At 41.0% G+C, this 18,669-nt stretch overlaps 2 protein-coding genes across 3 annotated transcripts in view; one reads left to right on the top strand and one right to left on the bottom strand.

Annotated features, from left to right (window-relative positions):
* The window catches only part of LOC146521660 (uncharacterized), a 188,497-nt gene that overhangs the window by 720 nt on the left and 169,108 nt on the right, over window positions 1-18,669 (top strand). The gene's annotated exons all lie outside the window — the stretch shown is intronic.
* Window positions 1-18,669, bottom strand: part of m1ap (meiosis 1 associated protein) — a 76,829-nt gene that overhangs the window by 13,582 nt on the left and 44,578 nt on the right. For both annotated transcript variants that reach the window (XM_085155440.1, XM_085155439.1), the window contains exons 5-7: window positions 5,075-5,230; window positions 3,609-3,768; window positions 1,146-1,287 (exon numbers count right to left, since the gene is read on the bottom strand). In XM_085155440.1, coding sequence (XP_085011566.1) covers window positions 1,146-1,287; window positions 3,609-3,768; window positions 5,075-5,230 — 458 coding nt within the window. The remainder of the gene's footprint in view (window positions 1-1,145; window positions 1,288-3,608; window positions 3,769-5,074; window positions 5,231-18,669) is intronic.

The following is an 18,669-nucleotide window of genomic DNA, read 5'->3' as shown; positions in this document are numbered from 1 at the left end:
GGACGCGAACGGGATATCATAGTGTGGCTCAAGCACGTTCATCATAGTTTAAACCCCTTGTTTTGCACAATGGAATACGGCCTCCCGTCTGCAGCTACACCCCAGTAGCTTCTGTAATAGCTTTAGCCCGGTCGGATTGGGCTGCAAAGGGCTGCTTAAATACCGAAAACTCCTCTGCTCCTCCACTTGGACCGCTAGCGCTGGCCATAACTATCGCTTGACAGACCCACCACGCCACCATACACATACTTTTTTTCTTCTTTTTCGAATCTTCAGATCACGTGCGTGCCGAACCGTGGAGTGGGATCGGTTCGGGTTACGGATCAACCGTGATCCATTGCACCACTTCTCAAATGTGAAGCAACTGGTCTCTGCAGCTCGCAGACAGTTAAAAATACCTGCCACTTCTAACCCTAGATGCACCTTTGGTAACAATTAAAAATTCTAGATGATTTTCAGAAAAGTTGACCTCTGACCTCTAACATGTCTGAGATTTTTAAGTAGATCCACCTGAGCTATCAATTTAAAAGTCCTCTGTCACCTCGTTCTTAAGTTATCACATTCAAGAAATCGCATTTTCAGAAAATGTGACGTCTGCACACCCGCCCAGCAGACTGATGTCAATACTCCATCAGCCCTTTATAGCCGAGGGGTAAAAAAAACCTGTAGTTAAACAAATAGGAGATGCTTTTTAGTGCTGAACATGGAGCTGTCCCAATTTGTTGAGATGTGTTACTACCATAAACCACACGATTATTTAATACTGCTCTTAAACTGGCACATTTTCTCTGTTTGATATGTTTACTATGTTCTGCTGTAAACAAAATATGGATTTATGAAATTTACAAACCGCTGCATTTTATTTTTACTTGAATTCGCACAACTTTCCAGTGTTTTTGGTGTTGCTTTGTATGAGTTGAGAATCACAACCGTCAAACAAAAGCACAAACATGAATATGATTGCTCTATTCTGCCATGACTCCCACGTTCCCACATTCGCTAAAACGGGAACCAGATTTGCATTATGCAAATTCTTTCATGTAGACTGGTCAAATGGGTTTTACTTCTGCATCACATGCGGTCATAAAATGTCAGTTTCTCTTAATAAAGACAATTGTCACAAGATGAAAAAACAGAAACTACACCCTGAGTGTGTGGCAGAGGGCATGGAACAAGTTCTGGTTGTTCTCCATTTCATCCCAGTCCAGCTGCCAGCAGGTGGTTGGGCGGATCACCAGCGGAAGGCCGTACAACACACTCTCACACACTCCGTCTGCGCGCAGAACTCTGAAAGACACACACACACACACACACACACGCCAACAATGGAAAAAACAATGAAATCCTTTTCATTTCTGAAACTAGCTCCAGCAGAAAACTGTAAGTATGCAAATATATGGAAAACATCATGAGCAGAGAGAATGACATCATCCCTGCTGAGGTGCGTTTGCAGTGTGACCCATTTTCTGACTCATGTACATAAACAGCACAATTTTCCAACCGTCTGGCATGCAAAACGAATGCCCATTCGTTCACACAAACGCACATTGCTTCCTACTGTAGGTCCTGAAAATGTAAAACAAATGCAAATCAAGTTTCTACCTCAGCGCCTGCTTTCTATCGTTAGCGTGTGTGTAGCATGCGTGTGCGCATTTAGGGAAAAATTACATCAGCTGTTACACAAAAGCTGTTCACCGAGTTGGAAATAAATTCAGCATTACCTCAACTGCATGAAAACATTACCACCCCACACAGCAGGCAGGTCTGGCCCGGCTCTGGTATCAAGCCGGCACTGCTGGTAGACTTCTGGCATGATAAGACGTATGTCATCCAGATATGGGCCAGGCCCAGCATAGATGGCAATGTCTATGTGATGGCATGCCACATCTGGCTCGATTGTGGTTTGGTTTATGTGGCCCAGGCTCATAGAAAACAAGTCTGGGCCAGACTTGGCAACAAGCTGGCACTTCTAACTTCTGACTGACTGGTGTTATGGCAGGGTGTATATCAATCCAGATGTGGGCCAGGTGTGGCAATGATGGCACTATTTATGTTCCTATTTTCCTATTTTAGATAAAAGAACCAAATGCCATGTTGCAATACTGCTATGGTAGCCAACGTTTCAAAATAAGGTTTGACAGGTTTGTGAGTGTACACTTTATCCAAAACCTAGTGACGGTTTACTCATCTTTGCCAGCGGGAGGCTGTAGCTCAGGAGGTAGAGCAGGTCACCTACTGATCGGAAGGTTAGTGGTTTGATCCCTGGCTCCTCCAGTCCGCATGTCAAGAGTGTGAATTTATAGAGCAGCGGTCTGCAACCTTTTTTGCGCCACGGACCGGCCTTTAAGGTGTCACGGATAAATACAACAAAATAAAACTAGTACCGGTACCAAAAAAAAGAAGATTTATTCATAACACACGTGAAAAGACCCAGGAAAACCGAGTTAATGATAAAAACGATAACAAAATAACGCTGAAAACCGATAAAAACCCTGAAAACCATACAATTCACACCTGAGCCTCAACTCTCGCGGCCCGGTACCAAACGACTCATGGACCGGTCCGAGGCCCGGGGGTTGGGGACCGCTGGTATAGAGCACTTTAAGTAAAATCTGGGAAAGTAGAAAAGCACTATGAAAGAGTCAGTACATTCACTGTCTAAACAGAGTTTTTTCATGTTACTTTTGCACTATTATGTTCCGGCACATGTTGTTATTACATGGCTTGATTAAGGTACACATTAGGCTGACATATGGGCCAGCACAGGGCCAGCACAGGGTCAGCACAGGGCCAGCAGTGTGTCTGCAACTGGCCCGTGGCTGCACACAACTTACACATGGATCACATACCGCAAAGAGTGACGGCCCTTTGGTGGTCCAGATCAGGTTTGCCAGAGGTGGCCCACTCATGGGCCAGCACAGGACCACCAGTGTGTCTGCATCTGGCCTTGTGCTGGCCCACGAGACAATCTTCAGTGCACTGCATGAGTTTGTGAGAAAAAAAATGGCACGTACACATTCCTCTACTGACAGGTAGGAAAGAGAAGAAAGTGAAAATGTACTGCGCTACATTCAGTTCATGTGTCCACAATCCCTGTGAGGTTTAAAATAACATGAAGAGTTTGTTTTGTAGGAAGCAAACGTAGCTCATTTTTTGTATGACACTGTCCACAGAGGCTATTTTTGACCTACAAGCTTGTAAAACTCTCCATATTTGTTTTGTGATTGGTATGAAAGATTTTATTCATTTGTCAGACTTTTACGATGCGCATTTTCCTGTCCTCTGGAATATATTTTTATCTTCTGGTTTCCTCGTCCATCATGCTGATTGTACATTTACGAGGCCAACAAAATTCCTAACAAAAGCGACTGAACTTTGTGCTCATGTTGCTTTTACAGCGTCGGAGCAGTAACTCCAGCAGAACAAAGTGCACTCTGATGCCCCCAAGTCAAACAAAGGAGCTGTGCATACAGAGAACGCGTGTTATTGGATCTTGCACACACAAGTCTTCTCTTCCTTTCTCCTAACAAAGTGATGGTGAGCTGATCCTAAAAACTTTTATTTGTGCTTATAGTTCGAAGGCCCTCAGCGTCGATGCCCACGCTTACTTGATCACTTTCAGTGTCTGCGGTGCTGGGCTTTGATTGGCCGAGCCCTTAGGGCCAGGCAGGAAGTCCCGAATGCTCTCAGTCTTCACTCCCAGGTTCGGGGTCAGCGGGATGAGCGCCGGGCTTATCATGCGCTCCTGCATGTCGCACTTCACGCACACTGCACATGCAACAGAAACATGCAGTCATGTTAAAAACAAAGTACACGCCATGATTCAGAAGTTTGTAGAACTTAGAATTGTAGAAATTCTAAAAAGTGAAAGTGAGTGCAAATGGTTTGTCTCTGTGTGACAGACTGGTGACCAGTCTAGGGTGTTTGTTGATGAATGGCCAACTCTTCTTTATAATGTTGCTTCAGTTCATTGAGGTTTATGGATATTTGTTTCTAAACTGCTCTCGGGTCGGGTTGAGGCCTTTAAAAACTTTAAATCTTGTCTTTTTCAGCTATTCTGCTGTAGATCATATCTGACTCTAGAATACTTCTGTATTCAGAGGAGTTCGTGGTCAACTCAGTAACTATAAGGTGCCCAGACATCTCCACTTTAGTCTCATTTGTCCAAAGGACACTGATCCAAGAGTCACACTGTTCAGATGTAGATTTACAAACCTAAGCCATGCTGCCATGTTCTTTTTAGAAAGAAGAGGCTTGAACTTTAACATTTAACACACTAACTGAGGTCTGTAGAGTCTGAGATGTAGCTCTTGGATTTTATGCAGTTCTTCTGAGCACTTGATGCTGGGATATCTACTACTGGGAAGATGGCTTGAAGGGTTTTCAACAGAAGAAACAATTGCTTCTGCTGCCAAAACCTCTGCTCCTAATGAGATGCTCACACTTGCTTATGATCAGGTAATGAAGTGCATTTGATTAGCAGCATCTGGCTGCAACTTACCCTCTTAATTTCTATGGAAGCTGTAAATTTGTACTTTTTCACGACTACACAGAGTCATGTGAAAACTGTATTTGTCATGTGGCTGTATTTATGTGCATAAAAAAACCCTTTCTTTCTTTCATGTCTTTGTTAACGTAATAAACTGTAATTCTAATGCCTCTAATCGCCTGAGCCAATCGCCCCACCTTATCATGCGAGATGATAAGGGGCCAGGTTTCACAATGAACTCACCCGAAACTCTGGCTGATTGGGACCTACACCCAGTTTCACACCTTGGCTCAGGCGATTAGAGGATCATCAGGGGGTCCTTTTGTCCCTCTGTGGGGGGATACTCCCACTAGGTTTATATCTGGGACTCTCCACCATTTGACCTTAGAACTGAAGAAGCTTCTCGGATGAGAGGTGAAACGTCTTCAAGTAACTTAAAGAAGTCCAGACGCTTTTCTTTGCAAGCTCCTTTGACTACGATGACCTGGATGACCGAGAACCTTCACAGACATGTAATTCTGATGCATTTTTGACTTCCTAAAACATCAGTGTGTTCACGTCCTGTGTGTGGCTGTAGATTTTAACCTGGAATGAGGTTATCCATGGGGCTTGGTAGCAAGAGGTGAAGGTGCTCTCTGTCTCCACCCTGTTCTTGAAGCCATGCCTTGAACACAGTCTCTATGGCAAACACAGTGTTCTCCACCTGCTGCAGGTCGACCTCTGTCCCCAGCATCAGAGAGTCTGCAAACACACATGCACATACATGGTGTTAAAAAGCTGTATCAGACTGTCTGAGGCTCTGTATGTGATAAGTGCATCGTTCTAAAGATTTTAACCTCTTTCATTAGTTTGACATATGTTAATTAAACAATGTCAATTAGAACAAACTGACACTAACATTCTCTTTGACCTGCATTTTGACATTTTTAACATTTTTATAAACTTGTTCAACAACTCCCCAACTTTCAAAGAAGGATTTTTTTAGCCACTAGATGGCAGCAACATACGATAAATCCAAAGTACAGTAGCAAACGGCCTCGGTGAACTTATCAGTACAACGGTTCAGTGTTTGTGGATTATCTGACAGCCTTCTTCAGCCTGTCTGATTAAGAATGAATAAAAGCCTCCAAGACTGAAGATGGTTATATTTTGAAGCTTTTTATGCAAACAAATGTGCTTCTGTTCTGCTTCTGAGCTTTTTCTTCATCCCAAAGGACACAACATACTAAAAGGCCTAACTTGTCTTCCTTTTTTGCCACTCATCATCAGACGAGGAAAAGAGACCCCACGGACTTGCTCCACCCTCATCTCCTGCTTTCTCGCTTATCTCATCCCCTGATATCCATTACCAAATGACTATAGGCAAGCCTTACAGAATGCCCCTCTCCTCTCTTTCCCTCGTTCTGCTCTTTAATAGTTAATGAGCCATCAGGACATGACTAATGGGACTAAAGGGAGAGCAGGAGATCAGGAAGGACGGAGGAGAAGGTTGACAGAAGGGAGGATGGAGAAGAGAAGGCAAAGTGCTTAATCTCATCCTGTGAGGAGCACTGCGGAGAAAATAAGAAAGTTTAAATTCCTAGACTAAAATATGCCGATGCTTCTTTCATCTGTCAGATGGAACTACAGCACAGAAGATATTTTTGGTTCTTGGCCAAAGTTTGCAAAAGTGCCTTATCTAGAAATAAGTACATCCTCTGAGGGTGGGGGAGGAGGGGGGGGGAGATTAGGTTTGCTACTTTTTTGCTGATGGACACTTGCAGTAGGATTCCTGCTGTGTGAAGCCGAGAGGGATGAAGGCTGAGAGGGAGGATTTAGAGGATAACAAAACATGCACTAACGACACTTTAGCTTTACAAGTTGTCCTTTTATGTGTCAGGGAAAGCACACTGTCCTGACACATGCTATGTTGCTCTTTCTCTGAACACGGATAAAGACGTTTTGGAAATTCTCTGGTACTCGGGGCGAGCTGTGCATCCCACTTTACAACACTGCAATGTTACTGAGCAAAAACCCAGCGACTGCGGAGAATAGAGAGAAAGAATGGTGTATACAGAAGAGACAGGGGAGAAAGTATAAATACAGAAAGACCAAGACCGGGAGGAGGAAGGAAGAGGAGGCAGATGAAGACAAGATTAGTTAGCGAAGAGACGGGTGGGTGTGGCGGGTGATGGATGGTGGACCACACTAGCTGTGTGGTCCATCCAGAAGGAAAAAGGAAAGAGAAAATGAGGTGTATTCCTTTTCACTGCGGCATAAATAATTCGAGATGCACCCTTTGTGTCTGCTCTTTGCTGAGCAATACACTGAAGACCGAAGAGAATAGGTGAAAGTGGTTAACCCTGATATATGTGTCTGTGTGCGTGTTTGGAGAGATGGCAATGAGCTGAAGTAATGATGCTCTCTGTTTCTCTTTGGCAGGATTATCAGCGTTCGTGAAGAATGTGTTTACACTGCTAAATCCTCACACAGATCTCCCTCTGCTCGGTTCAAGTGTGTGTTTATTGCAAGTGTGCGAGATCAAAAAAAATCAATTATGTGCTATCGTTAAATCCTCCTATCGCTATCTCTTCTCGCTCCCTCTGTTTCTGTTCTCTGCGATCTGTTGGTATGAGACACCAAGACGCCATTAAATTGGGAGTCAGAGCAAGTGACCCATCCCGCTGATCTACAAGTCTAATAGTGCTCCTGAATTTCATTAGCATTTGCTTGTCTGTGTGTGTGTGTGTACCTGAGAAGATAAACCTTGACATGCATGCTGAGGTAAGCATGCAGGGTGGCAGTCGAATCTCATTAAGTGTGTGTGTGTCTCTATCAGATGTCAGAAAGTCAGGGTGGTCACGAAGGGATTTATGATTGCTCCCCTCTTACACTAAGCACTGCACTGTAACCGTAGTGTTTAACCCTTTAAGACCTACTATAGAACCAAGCTTATATTATATGTTTACATGCTGTGGAGCCATTTTTGGGAGCATTTCAAGTTGCTATACATCAATACAACCATTACAGCCTAAATTTTAATAATATGTCTGCATTAAGTGCATAGTAATTACATAAATTGCAAAAAAGTGCAATAAACTACAAAAAAATTGAAAATCGTTTTGGTTTTTTTAACATTAATTTCTAGTTGGAGAAATTTAAGAGGCTTATCCCTCAAAACTGTAAATACAAAAAAGTTGCACAAAATAGTTTCCCACCACAGGAAATTTATTTTGAGTGCCTTCATAGTTTTATTTTTGAAATACACCAATTTTTATACACTGCAGGAAAAACGAAAATAAATATTATAGTGCAAATTTGCAAAAAAGCAGCATATGCATCAAAATAAACTATTTCCAGCAGTGCAATATGAGTCCTAAGCATCCCAGAAACGACACAGAAAGTCAAAGTCAAACATAACTTTTAAAAACACCAGTATAGGCTCATGAGGCCTTGATGGTAAAAAACTACATTTCCGCGAAAATGACGTCACTTCCGGTTTCGGGCAGGTCATGGCGGACATGCGATAGTTCCCGCTGATGGACGTAGGAAGTGTTACAAACAGCTGATCGGATCGGCAAAGCGTGTTTCTGGAATATTATGTTTTTGTTGCTGCAAGTGCTTTTTATGCAGTTTTTGCAAAGCTATATGTGGAAGGAAACTGTGACCGAGGACAAGCTGAAGGCATAAGATGTAAGTACAACTCCTCCGGTTTCATATGCAAAAAAAATTATTGCGCTAGCTCACGTGGTTGCAGAGCTACCGGGATTTAAAAATAGTTATGTAAAACGGAGCGTGCCCGCTCCGACCGGCTTTAAAGGGTTAAATCCAGCAAAAAGACTAAAAATGTGACTAATAAATGATCTACAGTAAGTGATGTGAAGATGTCAAAATAAACAGTTCCTGTGTCAGCTGTAAAATTCATAAACAGGACATTTAAACGTTCATTTGACTTTTCAGTGCACTGCAACTTTCTATATTTGCAGATCATGCTCATTTTTAACACAAAACTATTTATTTGCAAAAGCATAACACACAATTGTGTGTTGAATAAACCTCAATACTACATATGGATGACATCACGTTTCAAAATGTGGTACTTAAAGAAAGAATTATGGAGCTCTATTTAAGAAACACAATAAAACAGCATCCATACTCACATTTTCATTAACGCTTACAACCTACCTTAGTATGAGAAATGCGTATCTAGTTAGGGTGTGGTTTCTCCTCCAAAGAGCCCGTCATGTGTTTTTACATTAGCACAGATCATTTCTATAGAGGGCCGACTGCGTTTTTAAATGATAATAACTGTAGATTCTCTTACAAAAATATACAAAAACACTCCGAATCTAAGTTTAATAAAGGCACAGTTATATCCACTCATCATGGACATCACTTTAATGGTAACTTTGGGCTTTTAATCACTTCTTTGAACTGTTCTTTTCTCCAGGGTGGAATGATTGCAGCAGACATCTTTAATGGGCACACAACTAATCCACACAGGGTCAAAAGTATACCTGAAGACTGAAGTTCTTGTTTGTGCTCCTAAAAATGTTGTACCTAGTGTTATGGAAAACTTGGGTCTACTTGCTACATTTGCAAAACCGTCTATCAGGAGCCTTGGTGTTAGTATTGACTCAGCTCTGACTTTGGATGCCCATGTAAAATCTCTGGTTCGCTCCTGTTTTTATCACTTGAGAAACATTGCTAAGCTGAGTCCCATTGTATCGCGCTCCGAATTAGAAATTGTTATTCATGCATTTGTTTCATCTCGTCTGGACTATTGTAATTCTTCGTTTACTTGTTTATGTAAAGCCTCTTTGGAGCGTCTGCAAGTCGTTCAGAACGCTGCTGCAAAGCTTCTGACCAAGTCCTCCAAATTTTCCCATGTCACACCCCTGCTGATTCAGCTGCACTGGCTCTCCATTAAATTCAGAATCCAGTTTAAGGTTTTGACCTTGACTTTCAGGGCTCTGCATGGACAAGCACCAACATATATAAGTGAAATTTTACATCCATACATTCCCAGCAGGTCCCTGAGGTCATGTGACCAGGGCTTGCTTGCTGTCCAACACACGAGGCTGAAAACAAAAGGCGACAAAGCTTTTGTAACTGTGGCCCCCAGACTGTGGAACTGTCTCACTTTGGGCCTGAGATCTGTGGACTCAGTGGTCACTTTTAAAAAACAGCTAAAAACTCATCTTTTTAAACTTGCTTTTGGTTGATTTTGATTTTTAGGTTTTAGCTTCTGTGAAGCACTTTGTGATTTTTATCTTGAAAGGTGCTATATAAATAAAGTTTTACTTACTTTACTTACTTACTTACCTACACCTCCACTTCTATTTGGCCAACTGTCCCATAGCAAGTTGCTCTTCGATCAGACGGTTTTGCACATCAGCAAGTATAATTCTTTCTCAACTCATTATTATGGTATTAAAACTTTGGGTATATACTCACTAACCTGTTCACAGCAGCTACAGAAAGCTGATGTGACTGAAAAAGGTGCTTTAAGCCCATTGCACACTTGCTCCTTGCACCAAATATCAGACAGACAAACAGCCACTTATTTTCCCTGGTAAAGTCCAAAACAAACATTAAAAGTGTCTCTACTTTATACTGAGCAGCATCCCATAGCAGCTGTATCCCTCTCAGTCTTGTAGTCTCTATGCATTTGTTAAATAAGATTGCCCAAATAGCAGAAACTTGGTTTCTTTAAGATAAGTTGCACATTAGCTGATGAATCTGATGTTGACTTATCAAACGCAGTCAAGTGCAAGAAGGCTTCCTTTTACATTAGTGTTCCTCTCTGATACTCATATGTGATTAAATACCAAATAGATGCAACTAAGTTGCTTCCGATGACATCTTAGAGGTATGTAATTTCTTTTAAAATGATCACACAGACACACACATATATATACACAAGCAAAAAGAGTCGAATAATTCATCAGATGAAAATTAAATGAATTCAGATTTTGCTGTAATTTCCCACAAGACTGTTTTTAGAAAAGGGCGGGAGGAGAAATCATTTTGAGTTTGACCAAAAAATTTTTTGCAAGATGCCAAGACGCCAAGTGATTTGGCCACCTGCAACACCAAACACATTGGTGTATCTTTACTAATGCACTAATGCAACTATTTCCTTTTGCTTTTCACCTTGGTCATGTACGAGATTACTACCCTGCTGACTCTATGTGTGCACTTCTTCTAAATCTCCACTCCACATCCAGTAAAACGTCCTTTTACTCTGTGCATTAGGAAGAGCACACCATTGTCATGACCGCTGACCAGTGCAACATTAGCTTGTGAGTTCAAAGTAATGACACTAATGCTCAATTAGAAGAGAAAGCTGAGCTCTTCCATGGAGCCCTGTTTTTACCCCTTCATAGAGATATGGATCAGCATGATGGACACTGTGGCCTGTAATGCCATGAAAGCTTCTGACAGTCATTTTCTAATTCCAGAGAGCTCATGGAAATTGGGGGGGGGGGGGGGGGGGTGTTTTCAAAGTATGCTACTATGCACATCAATAGTTTGGAATTATGTCCTATATATTTAGCCATTTAAATTCCTTTAATGCAATCACAACATATATATGAACATTTATATGCAACATTTGAAATGTTATGCAACACATGCCATTTAACTTCCCCACCACTGAAAAACAGGACACAAATTTTATAACCTGGATCTTAATTTTGTAGATGTGGTCTATAATTTTAGAAGTCTTAGTCATCTGTTAGATATGGTTATATCTCTTAAAGTACATTTATCAAATTATTATCCCATATTCCCAAACATAGACAATTCTTTGCTTCAAAAACAATAACTGCAGCAAAATAACCATCACAGAGATATCATCTCTGGAGTCAAGTTGAGAGTGTTAATCATTTACCAGATAATTACCTGATGCTTGTGTGTTCTACTGTGGTTAATAGCTGTTAATTAAGTGAATAAAATGTCTGCTTTTTTCAGCTGAGCATCAGAATGGGGAAGAAAGAAGATTTAAATAACTTTAAATGTGGTACGTTTGTTGGTGTCAGCTAGGCTGGGCTGAGTATTTCAGAAAGTGCTGATCTACAGGGATTTTCCAACATAAACAATCTCTACAGTCCAGAGAGAACGGTCTGAAATGGTCCAAAAGAGAGATAATGTCAACTAATTGAGTGAATGGCCAGATTGCTTTGGACTGACAGGAAGGAAACGATAACTCAAAGCTATGTGCTACAGCTAGGTATGCGAAAGAGCATCTCTGAACCCACAATAGGAATGAAGCAGAAGCTACATCAGGTGCAACACCTGTTAGCTAAAGAAACTGAGGCTACAGCTCACACGGGCTCATTAAAACCTGGACAACAGAAGATTGAAAAAACATTGTTTGGGTTGATGAGTCTCGATTCTGCTGTGACATTCGGGTAGTAGGATCAGAATTTGGCATAAACATTATGAAAGCATGTCATGTATGAATGATTTAGGTTGTTTTTGGAGGTTTAACCATCTTGGCACATTTTGGGCCATTTAGTGTAACTGACAGTGATTTCATTTCACGTTCTTTGTTTTATATTTGTTGGAAACACTTTTGTGATTTTGAATGAGCCGCTTATTGTGAGGTATGAAGTGCAGCTTCCAAGATGAACACGCTTTCCTGTTTGGCTATGAGGTGCGTTCAATGTGTCTCTGTTAATTTGAATTTCCATGTAAAACAGGCATTTATAAATGTACACTTATATTTGCTGGATTTATCTTGCCATCAGTGTTCTTTGGAAACCCTGTCACACATAATGGTTTAAATTTTCACTGGCTATATGAGACAAGCTAAAAGAGAATTATCGTTTTATGTTTCAGAAACTGATGTTTCTAAATATAATTGCTTTATTTTAATAGTTCTCACGATGACAATGCTGAGTGATCCTGTTGGTGAGCTTGGAATAAGCCATCTGTAAACAAAGAACTTGTCCGCATGGTGACTGGCGGGAGTAACACTTCAGTACCGACTAAACATAATTTAAACACCACAGGCTATCTGAGTGTTGGTGCTGACCATCTCCTTCATTCATATTATGAGCACAATGTACCAATCTAATTTGAACTGCTTTTATCTTTAAAGTCGTGCCTTCTGCTTTTTATTTCTTTGTGAACTCTGGTAACTCTGGAACTTTGGTAACTCCCTACTACTTACGGTTATAAGCAGTTGAAGAAGTTAAATGGCCTGGTTCTTACATGGCACTTTTCTACACTACATAAGCACTCAAAGCTCTTTATACCAGCGGTCCCCAACCCCTGGGCCTCGGACCGGTACCGGTCCGTGAGTCGTTTGGTACCGGGCCGCGAGAGTTGAGGCTCAGGTGTGAAATGTATAGTTTTCAGGGTTTTTATCGGTTTTCAGCGTTATTTTGTTATCGTTTTTATCATTTACTCGGTTTTCCTGGGTCTTTTCACGTGTGTTATGAATAGATTTTCTTTTTTTCGGTACTGGTACTAGTTTTATTTTGTTGTATTTTTCCGCGACACCTTAAAGGCCGGTCTGTGAAAATATTGTCGGGCATAAACCGGTCCGTGGCGCTAAAAAGGTTGGGGACCGCTGCTTCATACAACACATCTCATTCAGACAAGCACTTTGCACCCTATTTTTTCTATTTCTTTTCCATTTCTATTTCTAACATTCACACTCCAGCAAATGCATCAAGAGCAACGTGTGGTTCAATATCTTGCCGAAGGATACTTTGGCATGCAGACTGAGCAGCAGTGATTGGTAGATTACCTGCTCTACCTCCTGAGCCACAGCCACTACTTTTAATAAGTAATAAGCTTTGAATAAGTAATTTCATTTGTTTAACAGTTACATACAAATAACAGTAACATAGTTATCACACAGTTGCCTCTATTAATTTGTTTCCTTCAAAATTATAGATAAAATTTTATTAATCCCTCGGGTAGGTTCCTCTGGGAAATTTGTTTTTCCAAAAAGCACAGCACCGACAGAAGTTACAGAGTTAAGAATATTATATATATATATATATATATACACACATATATAAATACAAAGACATATATAGACAATATATACCAATATATACAAAGGGGATAAATAGAATAAATAGGAATAAAAATAAAAATAAAAATAAAAATACAAGTGAATTGCACATTTCAAGTATGGAGTCTATTGCACTGCTGATTATTAACAAAAAGTATTGCACAAAAGGTATTGCACAGTGAAGAGAAGAGGCACTACAGCTTAGTTGTTCCCCCCTCCTTTGTCCTCCTGTTTCCCCTCCCTCTCCCCTCCAGAGAGGAGTTAAACAGTTTGATGGCGTGTGGGACAAAGGAGTTTTTAAGTCTGTTGGTTCTTGTCTTTGGGAGAAGCAACCTGTCACTGAACAGACTCCTCTGGTTGTTTATGGCCGTGTGCAGAGGATGCCCAGCATCGTCCATAATGACATAAGTGTCCTCTTCTCTGCCACTGTCACCAGAGTGTCCAGCTTCATGCCGACCACAGAGCTAGCCTTCCTGATCAGTTTCTCCAGCCTGGATGAGTCCTTCTTTGCTGTGCTGCTCCCCCAGCACACCACAGCATAGAACAGTACTCCAGCAACCACCGACTGGTAAAACATCCTCAGGAGCTTCCTGCAGATGTTAAAAGACCTCAGCCTCCTGAGGAAGTACAGTCGGCTTTGGGCTTTTTTGTACAGGTGCTCTGTGTTGCATGACCAGTCCAGTTTATTGTCCACCCACAGCCCGAGGTACTTGTACTTGTTGACCACCTCCACCTCCTCCCCCTCTATCTGAACCGGCAGTGGACCTGCTCTGGACCTCCCAAAGTCCACAACCAGTTCCTTAGTCTTTGAGGTGTTGAGTTGCAGGTGGTTTGTGTGACTCCATGCGACAAAGTTCCTCACCAGACTTCTGTACTCCTCTTCCTGGTCATCCCAGATACACCCCATGATGGCTGTGTCGTCTGCAAACTTCTGAATATTATATTATATTATATTATATATTATATAACTTATATTAAGTAAGCAATAATTTTCATTTAACTCGAAAGTATGTTTTGTTTGAACTCTTATCAAATTAATATAGAGAGGAGGCATTACAGCTATGAGCAAGAACCTGAAATGAACTCTGATAAATGGACATAAACATAAAGGAATTTCCCTCTGACATCCTTGTTTCACTTATACAGTGACAGCACCCACTCTGTCCTCTGTCAGTACGTCTGTGTGAGCCTTAATGATGAATGCTTCACTGATGTCCTTTGAGACTGGGACAAATAGGACATTGATCATATGGTCTGAAACACGGGCACCCAACAAACCAGCCGCTGTGTGACCCAGTTGCCTCACAGACATTTGTGTTAAAGCCACGCGGTCATGGGGGCAATTAAAGAAGACAGACACTTGAAGAGTACAAGAGGATGAGGGGGAAGAACAGCCCTGTTATCTAGCTGTCATCTTAAGAGGAAGAACAAAGGGAGAGAAAAAAGGGAGCGCCAGAACAAGAAATACTACAGAGCTGGTTGAATAATAGGACTATTCATATTTGATGGCTGATTGGGTGTGTTACAGGATTCTGGAGAATTTATTTGCAAGTGGATGTAACATGAAAAATATTTGAACAAAACATGCTACATTAATTAGCACCAAGATATACTTGGATGGAGCTACCACAGAAAAAACAAACTTAGCCTATGAATCTTAGCAGTGAAGTCAGTGTTAAAGCCTGCAAACTTTCCACTGGCAACCAGAGGGAGACTTGTCAGGTTGCAAAAACACCCCCAACTGCTCACTTACTATAAAGTAAATACTTTGACGATATAGGCTTAGTTTGTGTTGAATAAATAACGACAGTGTCATATTCCATGCGATGTGCTATCTGATGTTGTATTTACTTAATTTTAAGCCATGCTCAGGACCAGATTATTTTTTATGAAATCCTGATACACAAAACCTTAGAATTGAAAAAGGGTGCATTTGGTTTTTACCATGACTGTAAGGTCTCTTAACCCTTTAAAGCCGGTCGGAGCAGGCACGCTCTGTTTTGCGTAACTATTTTTAAATCCCGGTAGCTCTGCAACCACGTGAGCTAGCGCAATAAATTTTTTTTGCATATGAAACCGAAGGAGTTGTACTTACATCTTATGCCATCAGCTTGTCCTCGGTCACAGTTTCCTTCCTTCTACATGTTGCTTTGCAAAAACTGCATAAAAAGCACTTGCAGCAACAAAAACATAATATTCCAGAAACACGCTTTGCCGATCCGATCAGCTGTTTGTAACACTTCCTACGTCCATCAGTGAACTATCGCATGTCCGCCATGTCCTGCCCGAAACCGGAAGTGACGTCATTTTGCGGAAATGTAGTTTTTCACCATCAAGGCCTCATGAGCCTATACTGGTGTTTTTAAAAGTTATTTTTGAATTTATGACTTTCTGTATCATTTCTGGGATGCTTAGGACTCATATTGCACTGCTGGAAATAGTTTATTTTGATGCATATGCTGCTTTTTTGCAAATTTGTATTATAATATTTATTTTCGTTTTTCCTGCAGTGTATAAAAATTGGTGTATTTCAAAAATAAAACTATGAAGACACTCAAAATAAATTTCCTGTGGTGGGAAACTATTTTGTGCAACTTTTTTGTATTTACAGTTTTGAGGGATAAGCCTCTTAAATTTCTCTAACTAGAAATTTATGTTAAAAAAACCAAAACGATTTTCAATTTTTTTGTAGTTTATTGCACTTTTTTGCAATTTATGTAATTACTATGCACTTAATGCAGACATATTATTAAAATTTAGGCTGTAATGGTTGTATTGATGTATAGTAACTTGAAATGCTCCCAGAAATGGCACTACAGCATGTAAAAATATAATATAAGCTCTGGCGGACTTGGTTCTATGGTAGGTCTTAAAGGGTTAAGAGATTTGTTCCCATCCCAGTTCAATAAATCTGAGAACCAGATTCAAATTGAAACCAAGGATATTATTCACAGCTATGTAAACCAGGGGATACGTCTATGAATGGCATAGAAAACTACAAACTTTGGTTTTATTTCCAAATCAGCCATGGTACACTGAAGATGGCCAATGGATGGAAATAAAGTGACGGCAAAAGATCAACTGCCTCACTACAAGCAGAATCTGGAAATAGCAGGTGGTTAGTTGGAAGAGAAAGACACAGAAAGCCAGAGAGGATGGCAGCTGGGTGACTTCTTTGAAGCACTTGAAAAAGACAAGAGGACAGAGGAGAGGAAGCACTCTGCAGACTGCACTTCATGGAGGCACATAAGAGAGAAGAGGGTTAGAGGAAATGAAAGGAAACCAGAAAAGATGATGCACCAAATAATCTCTTTCAAAGCATACTTTTTATAAGACCTAAAAACGACAACAGCTAATCACGAGTAAAAAAAACACTAAAAAGCTCCAGGAATCAAAAAACTGCTTTTGTTTTTTGTGTGCATGTGTCAAAGTGATGTCATTCTGTCATTCTGTTCCTTGCTGGTTTCGGTGAGATGCACCTGACAGTGATTGAGGGAGTAAAAGTGCATGCACAACATTTGCCATAGGGGCTAAAGACTGATGGACCTTGTGGAACCCGTAGCATTGACCCCAAATAAGTATAACCACACGAACATTTAGTTTGAGCATCTCACCCTGTTTTTATATAGAAAATCTGGGCAATGTCAAATAGAGTGCAGCAATTTGTCTTCTCATATACAATTATGCATAGGAACAACAAGAAAGGTCAGCCTGTGTATGTGCTGCACAGTGCTGCAGGGTGTGAGAGAGCTGTGCTTACCCTTGCACACAAGCTGAGAGACAGAGACCTCACTTTTGTCCGAAGCTGCCCTTTTATCCACACAGCACACAACAGGAAGCTGACCCTTACAGATGCTTTTTCATTACTGGAAATACTTTGTTTGCTTCAGCCGAGGGTGTTCTTTGGATGGAGTGTGCAGGGGGCGGGATATATGACTGCAAATTTTCTGGACAACTCCCTGCTCTATTGTTATATGGATTCCAACAGATATTAAACTGACTCTGTCCATGGGAGTTGGAAGGATTATCACTGCTTAATGTCCAATCTGGCACAATTTATGCTGGGTAATGTCTCAAAAAACTCAGGCGTGAATGTTGGAAACAACCATCTATTAATATTACTGCAAATTAGAAACAAATTGGGCAGGATAAATGTTGTTATGTAGATGGTATTTCTGTTTAGGGAATTCTCCAGTTTCTCAGTGAGCTACTCACAAACAGCTTGAGAGACATGTGCAGTGGAAATCTTGTGCGTGCCTGCTGTTGTGACTTGTACAGAAAAATGACCAGGGTGCTCATTCAGACATGAAACCAGCCTGTTTAGATTGCATGAATGCATGTCTGAAAGAGGCTCAGTGACACCCACACACTTCTGTCCTCAAACCATAGAGGACCAGAAGCACATGTGGCTTCATGTGAAAGAAAACAGGCAGGAAAAAATATGGGGCGACAGAACAGACCTACACAACAGGCTAAAAAAAGAAGAAAACAACACGATCCTTTACTTTGCCTTATATTTTTCACCACAATCAGAATTTTAAGTCTGGTTACGCAACCTTCTGCCTCCAGTCCTGATGGAGCTGAAGGCAGAAGAGAGATGTGACTGATGGAGCAGGACAGTGACAGACAGTGGCAGGTAGATAGAGGATGGTGTTTAATTGCTGTGAACCACTTTGAGTAACCTTGTTTTTTTCTTTCTCTGCTCACTCTTTTGACATTCTCTTTTCCAACTTTGTGTGAACCCCAGAAAGAAAGAAAGAAAGAAAGAAAGAAAGAAAGAAAGAAAGAAAGAAAGAAAGAAAGAATGAGGGAAGATAACTGAAACTGCTTCTTTTGGCTGCCAAAATACTGCACGTGTCTGCAAACCACAACTACAGGAAAACGATATGCGACCCCACCCTATGTTTTACCAGAGGCTTCCTTTCATGAATAGAAACTGTAGATTTATTTTCTCAAACAGGTGGGGCTAAAATGATTTAAAAAGATCTAGAAGAATGAAGACACAAGTGTTAGGAGCGATTAGATAAATGATTTTTTGTATTTTAGCGTGACCATGAACCTGAGCAACCAGCCAATCTCAGCAAGATACTAATAGACACCATATACTGGTGTGAACGGTGATACCAGCCTCCATCTGTGAGGCCACCTGCTGCTCTGCTAATACAGT

The sequence above is a fragment of the Neolamprologus multifasciatus genome, chromosome 3, assembly GCF_963576455.1.
Source record: "Neolamprologus multifasciatus chromosome 3, fNeoMul1.2, whole genome shotgun sequence".
NCBI lineage: Eukaryota > Metazoa > Chordata > Actinopteri > Cichliformes > Cichlidae > Neolamprologus > Neolamprologus multifasciatus.
This window is presented reverse-complemented; position numbering and strand designations above follow the sequence as displayed.